The sequence below is a fragment of the Rhea americana genome, unplaced genomic scaffold (genome assembly GCF_003343005.1).
Source record: "Rhea americana isolate MKP2758 unplaced genomic scaffold, rheAme1 scaffold_101, whole genome shotgun sequence".
NCBI lineage: Eukaryota > Metazoa > Chordata > Aves > Rheiformes > Rheidae > Rhea > Rhea americana.
The window spans coordinates 2,365,501-2,380,072 of record NW_028185051.1 but is presented as its reverse complement, the minus strand read 5'-3'; the positions used below and the strand labels follow the sequence as shown (position 1 = coordinate 2,380,072).

The 14,572-nt window shown below is 37.7% G+C and overlaps 1 protein-coding gene across 1 annotated transcript in view; it reads left to right on the top strand.

The window, feature by feature from the left end:
* The window catches only part of DSCAM (DS cell adhesion molecule), a 391,004-nt gene that overhangs the window by 301,522 nt on the left and 74,910 nt on the right, over positions 1-14,572 (top strand). The window contains exons 20-22 of the mRNA XM_085305248.1: positions 643-789; positions 2,577-2,732; positions 11,230-11,363. Of these exons, the coding sequence (XP_085161374.1) occupies positions 643-789; positions 2,577-2,732; positions 11,230-11,363 (437 nt within the window). The remainder of the gene's footprint in view (positions 1-642; positions 790-2,576; positions 2,733-11,229; positions 11,364-14,572) is intronic.

Here is a 14,572-nt window from a genome sequence, read left to right as displayed (position 1 = left end):
TTAAAAACCTTATGAATTTAAAAACAACTCAAAAATTAGAACTGCAGTTACTGTCTTTGACACTAAATGGCCAACAGAAAATGCCTCAGATTTGGCTGACTTTTTCCTGTTTTTCCAATTGTCTGTGCAAAGATTTTGTGATCATTTTTCTAATATTTTTTCAAGAAATGCCTGATTTTTCATCCTCTCATTCTAGAGGGAGATTCAAATTATTCACGAAGATGGCAATTTGGCTGCAAATTTACAGACATATATTTAAAATGCTTACAGAATATGTTCTGCATATTTCAGCCCTGGGATGCATTTCTCTTTCAATAGAAGAGAGCAAGATCTATTAAAAGACTAGTCAGCAAGGGGAAAAGGAGTATGTCAAAAGTCATTCTGGGGAAGTCAGCTACACCAGCAGGAACATGAGGAGTGTAGCAAGAAAAAATGTTTTCCATTACTAACTGTGTGTAAATGTTCACTCAAAAAAAGGGGTGGTGGAGTAGCACTGCAAGTTGAAAGTGTAGCTGAAGGGGAATCTTCTGAAAAGTGTGGAGGAGTGTTCTTTTGTAGATATTTCTACTAAATGGCATACATGAACATGATAAACATTCGGTTTTATTTATCAAGTTGAAACTGGTGAATATCTTGTTTCAGTGCCCAGTTGCCCTCCAGGGAACGTGCAAGCCACTGCCACATCACCAGAAACTATCTCTATTTCCTGGTCAACGCTGGCAAAAGAAGCCCTGAATGGGATTCTGCAGGGATTCAGGGTAATCTACTGGGCTAATCTCTTGGATGGAGGTAAGAGAATTTATTCAAGCTATCACCAAGCAATAAACAGTTTATGGGATGTATATCATTTACTCCTCCATGAAGGCATTATACTTCCTTCCTCATTGGTTTAGAGAATGCTTCACCTACCTGTTAGGGAACTATTTTACTTAGAGGTTTATCACAGTAGCAGGCATTACAAAATTGATTATAGATTTCTGCTAAAGCAGCTGAAGGGGCTCTGGGGGAAAGCTTCCAGCTTGAATTGGCAACACGCTGTAGACTGGCCCCTGTCCAAAATGACCTGAGCGTATTTCATCTCAGTAACAAAGTCCATCTGGTATTTCCTGAAGAATAACAATATAAACCTAGAACATATCTGCCCAATAATTTTATTTCTTATGTTTTATTTTATTTGGTCAATTATCTGTTCAGTTAGTTAGTTGGCTGGTTGAGAAGTATTTGATTTTTTTTTGATAGCATGAATTTTTACTCCACAGTTGAGTGCAAAAGAAGGAAACATTTTTGAAACAGATTTGTTATTTTAATGGAAACCACTTCTGTTGTGCTTATGTTTTGAACCATTACCATAATTCCTAGGGAAAYAGACTCCTTGGCAGTGAATGAGTGAAATGCTCAAAGGAGAACTGAGATACCTTACTAATCTGCAACTTATTACATAATGATAATCCTACATATCATCCTTTCTTGTAAAATTAAATATTAGTAAGTTTGATATGCACAAACTCTAATTGTTATTAGCCCTATTGAACTTTCCCAGCTCTAGGTCAATGCATTGTCTCTCTTCTTGTTTATTCATCCACTGGAATCATAGTCCACTCTAATATGCAATTATCTTGCAAATCCTGGCCTCTGTTTGTGTGGCCAAGTGTGTCGGAGAATGATACTTGAGTCAAAAACATTTAGGAAAAAAAATCCCTTCAGTTCCTTTGTACTTCTAAAAATAATGATAAAAATGTATGAGAAATAAATTTAAAAATGTAGGCCTGACTGACATAAAATTAAATGTTCTCATGCCTTTAGTCTTTGGATAAGATCCTATGTGAATATTATCAGTGCATTTATAAGCTCCTATGTGATGTCCGACAACATGAGACGATGTTCATAGATAGGCAGTGCTTAAAACTGAGATATCTTCATTTGCTTGGCTTTATTTTCTGCCCTAAATCTGTTTTAAGAATTTTTTCTGTATGGATTGTACTTCCTCGCTTGCTGCAAAAGCATTCATATGACGTACATCATTCTGCAAGTAAATCTGGTTTTGCTATGTTTAAATCTGTTGTTAGCTGGTATTACTGCCATCAAGTTCTTTGCAGCAGCGCTTGCTGCTCTTCTAAAAACAAAGAGGCTTTTGTTTGTTTTTCCATTTGAGAAATGATCTTTGTCAAAAAATGAACATGTTTATGAAGCTAACTAACTGACTTTCTCTCTCTCTCTCTCTCTTTTTTTTTACTTTAAGGAATGTTATATATTAATCTCTTCTTGTTCTCTGTTCTTTATCAAAAATCTTATGTTTTATAGAAATTTTCAATTCTATGCTYGATATATAAAAAATGCAAAAAAAGTGTGAAATTGGAAACAAGGTCCACTTTGAGCTGTAAAAATTCAGAACACAAATAAATTTATTTTAATTTTCTTCTAACTCTATATTTCAGTATTAGTACATGTGTTGTTTTATAATAATGAAGCATTACTTCTCTGATGCACTCTTTAATCCCCAAGATTTCCAGAGTAGGCATTGATAGCTGCAAAAAGACTGCCCTTGCCAATAACTTAATTTTGTTTTTATTTCATAGAGTTGGGAGAGATAAAAAATGTCACTACTACACAGCCATCRCTAGAGCTTGATGGCCTGGAAAAATATACCAACTACAGCATTCAGGTGTTGGCTTTCACACGAGCTGGGGATGGAGTGAGAAGTGAACAAATTTTCACTCGCACTAAAGAAGATGGTAAGGAATAAAACACTTTCCGTTACGACTTCCACAAGACTCTTTCAAAATAGTATAAATACTGTAAACGGTTGTTTCCAAGACTCCARTTTTGGTTAGTCTGGAAGTTGGTAGGTAATTCTAATGATCTAAGCAATTTTTTTTCATTTTTCTTTTCAAATACTTCAGAAACTTATTTGAGAGTTTTTGAGAGTTTTTGAGTTAATTCTTTCAAAGTGCTTGAAAATGGGGAAAAGAAGGGAGAGTACTTCAAGATGCTTTTTTATAACTTGTATGTTTCTAAGAAGATTTTTTTTCAGTGTGAAGAAAGAATTCTCCAAAAAACTCTTCCTTCAAAAAGAAAATGACAACAGAAATCTCTTGCCTTTTGTCACAGACCAAGCATGGAAAATTTAAGCCCTGGTGTTGAAAGTTTGAGGAACTTTCAATCATGTGAGGACAAAAAGGGGTTTCATAAGCACTTTTTTTTAAATCATTTCAACTGTTGGAAGCACTTCAGGCAGCTTTAGTAGGATGTCACATAGTGGTCTAATTTTCAAGAACTAGAATTTCAAATTCAGTGAAAGTTTTGTCCCTAACCTGTTTAGATGCCTTTGAAAATCTCATGAGACACCTTTGAAAGTCTCGCAAAATGCTCAAGTACATCTTTAAATCCCTAAACACTTTTGAAAATCTGGATGCTAGTAGTTAAGCCGTTAAGTAGTTAAGTTTCTTCATAGAAATAAAAATTCACATAGTCTTAGGAATGGAGTTACAGGAATAATGTTTGATTAGTAAATTCTCCTGTGAATTATGCAATATTATTTCAAGGAAATTAATCAATAAATTTTCTTTGTTACTCATCCACTTTACAGGTCATTTATGAATATATGCRTATATTTGTCAATTTTTCATTTGCAATGAGATTTACGAAAGCGCCTAAGGGAATTGGTTCAGTAGATTAATTGACTTGATGATTTTTTTCCAATAAAATATTGAAGGACTCATTCTAAAATTTGCATCCATTGTAAGGCCACCTGGCCATAGCTGTAGTTATGCCCAGGGAACGCAGGGAATATGAGAATAGGACTTAAAACCTTCTTTTCTTACATTATCCATTGTCCTATTTGTTTTCTGTTATGTTTTAAAAATGCTCTTAATACTTTCCATTACTTGGATCAAAGCTGTATTCACAGCAAAATAAATAAATAAATAAGTGAATGCCTTATACCTGATAAATGTGAGGAAATTTAGGCATACAGTAATGTAAGTGAATGTAGGTCTGCTCCCACAGCTCAGTGGACGTACAGATCGCTGAGATCCTGAATCAGCTTGCAATAGTTACTCTGTCTAAACCTGTCTCAAGATATAGTATTCATTCTGAAATTGCCAAGAACAACGAGCTCAGCCATAGACACATGTATCCTAAACACTGAATCAGTCACTGGTCATTCAGATCTACCCTGATGTCTTTTAACTAATTTGGACTACCTGAGGCTTGAGTCAGATGTTCTTGAAACACCCGGTACCTGGAGCTGGTTTTATCTCAAAGAAAAATCTAAAAAATACTGGAGATTTGCAAGATCAGTTGCTGCACTTTCAAATTACTTTTTGCATGTAGATCCCAATGTGGCTAATTTTCTCTGAATGCTCTCTGGATACAAAGGCTGAGTCTTTGCGCTTGGCACTTAAACCACAGACAGACAGGGGGATTGCCCCACACTGCTCCAGGAGCTCAGGAGCAGTCCGGTCTCAGGAAGGCAGAAATCATCTTGGAGCACCCCCAGTGATGACAAGAATGTGTTTGATGATCTAAGCCTTTGCACAACATTCAGCCAGTGCCAAATCACTGGGAACAGCCAGGAATACATTCCTAGAAATCCTCCAAAAGCCAAGCTGCAGAGACTGCCCCTGACCTCTAGGGTCAGCGCTTCATGGTACGCATGCCAAAGAAATCATGAATATCATGCCCAGGCTCTTCCTGAGCCAAAAACTTCAAAGGAGCCATAAGCTAATGAAACTTGCCTGGATGCAGATGACATCTTGTCTCTGTGTGATGTTCCTTCAGTTTTGGGATTGATCAGATGGTAGAAGCCATGTCAGCAGTATATCTGTCTCTCACTAGGGACAGCAAAATACCCATGTATTCCTCCTGAAAGGAGCTGACACCTGACCAAACCCATCCTCTTGCTCTGAAGAGGATCAGATATGTCTAGGCCATTGTTGGCTGATGTTTGCTAATTTTTTCTCCAAAACTTCCAGGGATGTGGACTCTGTAGCCTCTCTAGGTAACCTGTAACAGTGTTAAGGATCCACCTTMATGCAACCATCTTTTTTGCAAAATGGACTGTTTCCATCTGCCTGCTGCCACTGAACAGGGAGATCAATGGATCAATTGCTGCTTTATAATAATATTTCTTTTCTGAGGGGTTACTGTGTTCATTGCTCCTTGCCCCTATTACATGTGCACTCCCATCTCCTCTATCTTTTCTCCAATTTGCATCAGTTCTGAAATACTGGAAATCCCCCAATATTTTTTTCCCCTAACCTACTTCTGCCTCTTTTGCTTCCTAATTCTTGGTGGCTCTTTTACTCTCTCTGTTTCTGAGACCAGGCAAGCCCTGACATCTAGCAAACACATASACTCTGTGTTTGGCTGCTGTGCAAAGGCTCCTCTGTCATCTTTAATCCTCCTGGCAGTGAAGCCGCAGAGCAGATCATAACTCACCCTGAGACCATGCAACTAACCTTTTCAGATGCTTTATAATGCCTCACAGTGGTCCCACTGATTAAATCTTTTGTCCAAAAAACTAAACTGAAAGGTGTTTTCAGAAAATACAATGATTTCATGTTTCAAACCAGCCCCACAACTTTTTGTTAAGGATATTAAAGGTCTGAAGTGGAATACATAAAAGGCTGCAGTTAAAATAAGCCCAAACCAAAGTCCCAGGTCTATACCTCCTGAAGGCTATGGAAGTTAGCCTGGGAAAGGATATTCACATTGCCAAACTATATGCATCTCACAGGTCTCTTATTCCTCAGAAAGAACAGACATCTCTTCTATAATCTTATGAGTAAAAGAGGGTCCACTGAGGATTATTCAGTACATCTAATTTCAGTGCAGCTGAAAGATCTTGCTGCAAAGTTAGTTTGAATACCCTCCCAGCATGTGGAATACAAATACTTACAATCTTAGCAGAGCTTTGATCTGGATACCTTATGTCCTGCTTCTAGACATTTGCTAGTTAAAATTATGGCACAAGGTATTCCTCTCTCCTGTAATAACAGCTGAGATATTTTTAAATGGCTGCCAAGCCCTCCACATCATTATTACTATGGGGCCATACCATGCCATTGATTTCGTCTTCTTTTTTCATTTCTTTTGCATTAGCAGAAACTTTTCTTTGCAAAATCAATGGTGCAGCATGTTCCATTATCACTGTTAAAAGGCAAATGGTGGCCTCCTGTCATGACCCTGTCAGTGTTCAACTCAGAGACATCAGCCCAAAATTTCTTTGGCAGGTCTGAAGTAAGCAAAACGTTTGTCTCCAATGTGACAAAAGAAAACAGTATCCCAGGGAGTAAAACGGTCTGCCTGGATTAAATAAGCTGATGTTTCAATTTCTTGTAATGTTTGATACTGATTTTAGACACCAGAGGTCAGACACTACTGCTGTTCAGCTTAGGGAAGAGGAGCAGTTCTAGCAAATAATAGGAAATAAGCTTTCATTTCAAAGTGATCACGTTCAGAGTTTTTGCTTAGCCTTTTCTTTTCTTTTCTTTTCTTTTCTTTTCTTTTCTTTTCTTTTCTTTTCTTTTCTTTTCTTTTCTTTTCTTTTCTTTTCTTTTCTTTTCTTTTCTTTTCTTTTTTTTTATTTTTCAATGAGCCTTCAGAGAAAGAAACTTCCTCTCAATGGTCCTCTTGGCAGAAAGATAAGTGAAGCAGGAACATCCAGTTTTAAGAATTCCCCTATCTTTTCCACTTTACATAGACTTTCTCATAAGTTGATTTTCTTCTTTATCTGAGGGCTTATTTTAGTAATCATTAAAAATTAAAATCATTCTTCCAGTTCTCTTGCTTGCTGGGTTCCAAGTACAATTTCAAAAGCTGTGCCACTTGGTAGCAACGGGGGTTAATGTATTCCCTGTCTGTTTCTGTGCTGGAAATGCAATATTATAAAACTGTAATTGAGACAATGAATCTGTTCCCTTCCCAAGTCAGATGCGCTACCAGCATCTTTGCTGGCAGCAGCGCCCCTCATCTTGGGTAGAACCAACCAGCTGAGGATGCAGCTGCTCGGGCCCCACTTCCAGGGAAAGCTTCCTACCTCTGGGCAATTTGGCCTGGCATGGCTGCTTGTACTTAGCAACCAGCAGAGATTTCTGGGGCTTGTATGATGCAGGAAAATTTATTTCTCTCTCATTTTAAATTCTAAGAAGAATTCTTAAAATTCTTAGAAGTTCTTCAAAATGCTGTTTGTGTATCACAGAAGACTTCTGCTCAGAGCAGCTGTGCTGATTTTCCAGCTCTCCTTAAGCTTTCAGAGCATGGGGAAAGCTGCAGCAAAGAAACAGGAGGAGACTAGCTGGAGGAAGAAAGGAGGAACACTAACCCTCTTTCCCAGCTTTGTTGTAAGACTATTCCTGAATCCAGAGAGGTTTTCCCTTCTCTTCCTGGACTGCAAGCTTCCTGGTGATTGACATGAGAGGGATAGATACACAGATGCCATCTGACCAAGCTTTATGTTTATTTTAAAACTAATGTGCATAAATCCAATCAAGTGTGTTCAGTAAGCTTTGGAGTAGAGTGCTGCTTGGGCTCTTTCAAATGGTAATAATGGCTGTGTAATTCATTTCTGTCCCGAAAGACTTAAATGGCTTAAACCTGGACGCTATGTTGGCAAATTGCCCTTGATGACCATTAAAGCATTTTATTTGTCCAATTTTATCTTTTTGAATAAGTGGGGAAGATCAGAAGAAAAAATGTTCCCAACGTCAGCCTGGGAGAATTTGGCAAAAATGATCTAACAGAGGCAAGCTTGGTGTGAATTATGGTGGACAGTACCTGTAAATGTGTTTTGGCTAGCCTAGGTCTGATGTGTGGATGGGATATTTACATGAATAAAGGCATCACTGCAGTGGATTTATTTTGTGTTGTTTTTCATAAATGTTCCTATCAATAGGCTCGTCTTGTGCAGTGCAGAATTTCAAACCTGTTATGGAGCAGGGTTCTGTTTTCTGATGTATAGATGGTACTGCTTTTAAATGTGCTACACTCAGTGCATTTGCCTCCCTGCTGTTCAGTGCTGTGAAGAAACATGATGATAATCTCACTGCTTATGAAAAAAAGGGAACGAGGAAGTTCACAGAGCTCCTCCTGACAATCCCACACTTCTAAATGCCATTTCCCAGACTAGTCGTATCAGAGCCTTCTCCATGTTAGCATTTCATTTACAGTGTCAAGAATACAAAGTGTTCTCCTCCATATGAAAGCAGCATGCTATTTCTGTCTTTTAAAGCCTCGCTAGCTGGAGAATGAGGCCATCTTTGATCTTAAATTTGCCAGATCTGATCCCTAGGAGGTCCCAAAGACTGCTAGAAGCAGTTCTCAGCTTCTATGTGTTCAGTTTGTCTCTGTGTCTCAGTGTTGGTTTTCCTCAAGCCTTTTATCATTGTCATAGCACTGATGATCATGGAAGAAAGACTCTATGAAATAGTGCATGTTTATTTGGCTTTATGAAGATCTGTAGGAATCGATGTTCTCAGTAAGATGCCTGAAGAAGTCAGCAAGACAATCCAGTTCTTGTGATATTGGTGTCATGTAATAACTGAAACTTGTAAGGCTGCAGAATCTGATGACAGTGAAAATATGTGTATTTTCTAACTATCTTGTGCCAGCATGGTCAGACTGAGATCTTCCCTTGCCAAAATAAGGCAGGCACACATTGCTTCCACCACCACCTCCCAACTTCTTCAGAATATTTGAGGAAACCATGTTTAGCAATAAATATTCCAGTTAATACTGAGATAAGTTAGAATAATCTTGTCTGGTCCAGGGAATGAATTTGAGCCAATACATTTACCCTCTGGACACAGGACAGTGGTGGTCTGACATCAGATGATAGTCTGYGTAATCCTTGCCAAGTAAATTTAAGTACTTTCTCACACACATTTATTTCCACATGTGCAACTCAGTAAACAAAGGTAGTGTAGGAAAAAGAAGAGTAATAAATGGACATTCTGAATCATTTTGGTAGCACTGTAAATGATGTTGCCTAATTTTACCCCTCCCACCAAAACATCCTGAGGTCCTCAGATTAAAAAATATTCAGACATTTTACTAAATGACTTTTTGACTTCCTTTTTAGTCCTTCTCTCTTCTGGTCTATATACTGGACAGAAATACAGCAGTCCAATGACAAGTAATATTTTCCACATATGTCCATTGACTGGAAAATGCTAGATGAATTCTGAGTTAATCCCTCAACAATAGGCAGCCATGACCAATTACTATCACAATCTGTCCCTATAGATCACACCCTAATTTAACAATAAATTACTTTAACCTCATACATCTATTTGCAGTGATTTCCTGAAAACATTACTAACTGTAAAGGAATCCTCCTGTGGGTTAAGTAATTACCCTGCAGAGCTAGCTTTCACTGTTCAGCAGCAGTAGCAAATAGTATTTCTAATGAGTTGGGTATAAATAACAAGTTGAATGCTGTCGAGCATCAATATTTACTCTGCATTGGATAGAACTTGCTAACTGAATTAGCCGCTTTGCAGCAAGGGGCTGGGTTTGCATGCRGTTATAATCATGACATTCTCACTTGATGCCTTATTAGCTTTCTCAACACACTATAAATAGAAAATGCATATTAAGAAATGTTGCACTTAGCGATGCTCATCTATCAGTTTTCCTACATCTTCCAGTACTATGTGTACAGATATAAAGCTGAAGTTCTTTGTCGATGCTTTTTCTGTCTGAAGTAGTTAGCTACAAAGCTACGCAAGTTTAGGCCCCAGACTGTCTGGCCTCTATAGGCAGATTCTTGTACCACCATAATACCTACTTATTTAAATGAGGTAGAGCTAAAAATAAGGATCCATCTATGAAGATCAGTTTGCTGGACAGGGGTTTGTCCGTATGTATTAGGCAAAGAAAGTTTTCYGTGGAAGCTAAGAGAGCTGCCAAGGCACTGGAACTGTAATTTTACTGGAAATTCTAACATTTTTTGATTGTTTTTTCCATGAAATTAGACAAAATCATGAAATTCCTCATAAACAAAAAGTYCTGCAGAAAACAGAATCCAGTAAAATATTTCATTTTACCTTTAATGACATATATAGTCATTTTCAATACAGCATGCCAATAGAGACTGTAATAATTTAACACAGATGWTCTCCACAGGCAATATGGCAAATAACTTTCAATTTATTTTTATTTATGTGTTTTTAAATTAACCTGTCTCTGAAGATATTTTCGTGTTGACACAGTTTGGTTCTTCAGGAAACTTCAAACTATCTTAGTCTAATGCTAAAAATACCYCATTTTTTAATGTAAGTACAAGCTTGTGTGTTTGCGATACTTTATGGATAATCTAACATGCGGGAATTTTTTCACATTAGTAAAAAACACCTCCAGAGTTGGAGAACATTATTCGKTATAATGTGTGTTTGAAAAATAACATATGCTCATGCAATTAAAGTCTTCCGTGTACACGAAGAGATAGAGCTAAGATTTATGTACCAGGATTTTAGCATTTGCTGGCTTAAGTTTTTTTCCATGTGATTTTAAGGAGGGTTTTTTCTGTTTTTCTATGACAGTTTGTGATAGCTTATATAAATAGCTCCTGTAATTGGAGAAATAAACATGTGTTCGTATACTGCAGTGCCAGACACAGCTCTGAGCTGTTGAGGGCAAGGCTGAGGGGAAGGAGGCTGTGTAGCCATATGTCTGCTCACACATCACACTACTAGGAATACCTGGGTCACATCATGCAATGCTAATTGCATGGGGCTACAGCTCATTTGCTCACCAGTTCATTAAATTCTCAGCTGAAATGTGCTTATCCATTAAACTGCTTAAATGCATATTATTTATACAGAGAATTATCATTTGGCCTGTGTTAYATCTTCAAAATCAGTCTAACATTTATAATAATTTATTGTTTGGCTATTTTCACTGGCCACAGCTTGCATATTTTTATGCATGCAGGCCGTGGGTGATTTTTCACAAAAGTTTAACTGGGGAGCACCATTCATCCCAGCCAGTCATAGCTACTGCTTTGGGACCTTCTGAAGCAGAGCCTTTCCCCTGCTGCAGATGGGACCACAGTCCTCCAAACCCTCTCCAAAACCCCTCGTTCCACCTAGTGCAGATTTTCTGTCTTGCCMCAAAGGGGCTGGCATTACCAAAGCAGACTTGTCTTTTCTTTTTTGTTCCTCCATTGCACTAGGATGACAAAGTATCTTCTTTAGTCCACTCTAACCCTTTCATGTTTTGCTTTTCCAGTTCCAGGTCCTCCTGCTGGTGTTAAAGCAGCTGCGGCTTCAGCCTCCACTGTCTTTGTGTCCTGGCTTCCTCCCCAGAAGTTAAATGGCATCATCCGGAAATACACTGTGTTCTGCTCGCACCCATACCCCACGGTAAGTCCTACAACACAACCACACAAGGGCAGCATTAGTTCTTAAAACTCAAACTATATTTTCGCAGATGCTTAATGCTTTTGTTGTGTTTCTTGCCATTTCTTCTCTAATAAGTAAAGGGGGATTCTGGGGCCAAGGGGTTGATTAAGGTTTGCTTTCTTTTCTTCTCACCTATCAAGCTTCCACAGTACTTAAAACCTATTGCAGAGTACTGACTTACAAATCGTTTCAAAACCCACAATCCAGAGTATCTTTAAGGTCACGGTTGTTAACAGTTTGCACAGTTGCCTTTTACAGGACCAGTTGCAAACTATCTACAGCCCTGTTGTAGCTGGAAGCATGAATTCATGCACCTGTTTGCTAAATCTAACTTGTGTTTTGAGCTACATTCCCACATTTTTGGCTCAAATATTCATGTGTGAAAGAGCAAAATGACCTATGAACAAGTGTATTTGCGTGTGGATAAGCACATTTCTGCCAAGAGCATTTGCCCACTCTAGGTTTACATGCTATTACTTGCTGAGAATGTGACAAGAGAAAAAATGAACTGAACATCAGGTGTCTTTCTCTCTGAGCTGTGAAGAAATCTATTTCTAGAAAGCTATTTTTAAACATAAGGGCCAACTGTTTTTTTTTAAATGCCATGCATATTTTTTTAATATGCAATGAAAAGTTCTTTTTTTTTTAACCCAAGATTTGATTTAGTTTTTAAATAGGTCTTCCCAACAAAGATAGGCTCTCTAGTTGCAAAGTTCAATCTTAGTTTAATATACAAGAAAAATATTATTCTAGAAATAGGAGGAGGTTAATAGGGAGATTTCCAAACAAGTCTCAGACTGTTTTCAAAAGCAAACCAGCTCTCCCAGCCCATTCTTGTAGCAAGTGAGCTTAACTCTGCACATACTTAAGGCAGGCTAGGACAAAAGCCATATGTCCACTGATACCTAAGCCCAAACTGATACGTCCTGCTCTAAGCAGAATTTATTAGCCACATCTGAAACTAGAAGTTGGATCRCTTTGCTTCTTTTATGCTTTGGGACTGTGACTCGTATTTCAATTTAATAATCGTAGCTATGCAAAGCAAAATATCTTCTCAAAACTCTTTAAACATAAACTGGCCAGAGATTTTTCATTGTAGACCATGCATTCCTATGACACACAGTGGGTTTATTGTTTCCTAAGGAGTTTGAATTTAACAGAACTAAACCTTGTGGTTATGGCTTTGGTGAGCAATGTAGTGCTCTGGAAAGAGTGAGGACAAAGTGCTTTGCTAGGGGCTTGGAAAGAACACCAGGTGGTGCTGCTGGCTCTTTCTATTTACTTATCATGCACAAAGCTGCCTTATTTCCTCTCCAGGCTTCTTTGCTAGAAACATTTTTGTGTGAGTTTATATCAGCAGGAAAATAAACATCTGCCGTTGCACAAGTTTCTCTCTAATATGCTGCTCTTTCATATATAAAACTATCTTTTCTTCTCTGCTTATTGTATGGATATATTTTAGAGTTCCTCATAAAAAAATACTGCTGTGCTAGACCATTGAGAAAATCAATCACTTGTTTGCTGGTATAGGTCTGTGCTGAATTTAACTACTATATTTTTGTGAAATTCATTATAGTATGTGGTGGAGGTACCACCATATACCTTAGCCCAAGGTAGAAGCACTTCAAGTGATTGTGTTTTCTATTAGTTGTTAATGTATACATATATATTTATTCTGTTATTACCTATGTTCATCGAGGGAGTTTATGTGTGGTGAGTGTGTGTAAGTGTAAGTATACATATATACATGTATACATATATATATCTATGAGGACAGGCTCTATACCACTTCTCCATAGTCTTTTGCAGATTAGCATGAATTATGGCTTACAGAACAGGTCTTCTGTATCCATTTTGTGTCTTGAGTGAGACAGTGACCACACTAATTTATCGGTTTCCAACCTGGCTTGGGCATCTCTAGATAAGTGCAAGACTGCAGGACCATGTCAACATAGGAACCRCATAGGAACCACAGTACTATATTTCTAACAAAATGCATTGCTATCATTTATCTATAAAATAATCATTAAATAGAAAAGTATTTTATTCAGAACTTACTTTGCAGTGAAGGAAATCTGTTGCAGAGATGCCTGAATGATAATACTCCTGTGCTGATGCATTCTGCATATCTCAGGCAAGTTCTTGTATGATTCAGTGTTGGCAGAGGCAAGCAGTTGGCAGAGAAATTGGTTTTAAATTAGGATGGGGAAGGGGAATAAAAAGAAGACCTCTATCAATTCTTCTGCCACCATAAGTTGTAACTGCTTGGAGGTTTGGAGCCATATAAACTTCCTGAATAGACTTCTCCCTACACTCAAAGCCCTTGTTGCAAATTAATTTTGCTAAAAATCTACCAGWTAGGAATAAAGGCAATTTGACTTTTTAAACATCTATGAGAAGAAAGAGAAAAGAACAGTGGTGAACTTACTTACTAGTGAACCTACCAGAAAGCAAACTTACTGGTAGCTGTTTTCTTTGCAGATTGCATTTTTCAAGCAGTATGTATACACTGAGAAGAATCCAATACAGTACACATTAGACAATGCTTTAGGCTAACAGGACAGAGTTCTTTTTTATGAAGACACTGTTATGGTGTTTAAGAGTGTGGTAAGTCATCAACAAGGAGACAAATTAACTCTGTCATTCATGTGGAACTCATTTTTACTACAAAGTACAACCTTCCTATGAACCTGAGATATTCTGAGATGAAGATTTGCTGCTTATTGCATAGTGCAGTTTACTTTGCAAGGGCAGAATGTGGGAAAACTTATGATGACCCTAGACAGAAGAATACTGTCATTTCTGATTTAACTGCTTCAGGTCCCAAGGACAGTATCTGCCTGTGATATTTCAAGCAAAATGCAAATATGCAAATATGATTAATGTGTGAAAAAAGGCAAATGGTTTTCYATTGACATATATTCTCTAAGTAAGATAGAAGGCAAGAATCCATTGCCATAATGTTTAATTGTGGTGCCTATGTTATGTGCATAACTTTCTCTTTTTTATTCTGCAAATACAGAAAAAAGTACAGAAATGTGGATGCTGACATGTTCACTGAAAAGCTGACTAGCTCTCAGCTAGTCCAAAGCRCTAGCTGAAATTTCTCTTTCCAGTCCTGGCCTGAAAAAAGAGGACCTTAATTGATCCTTCATTCTTCAAATAAATAA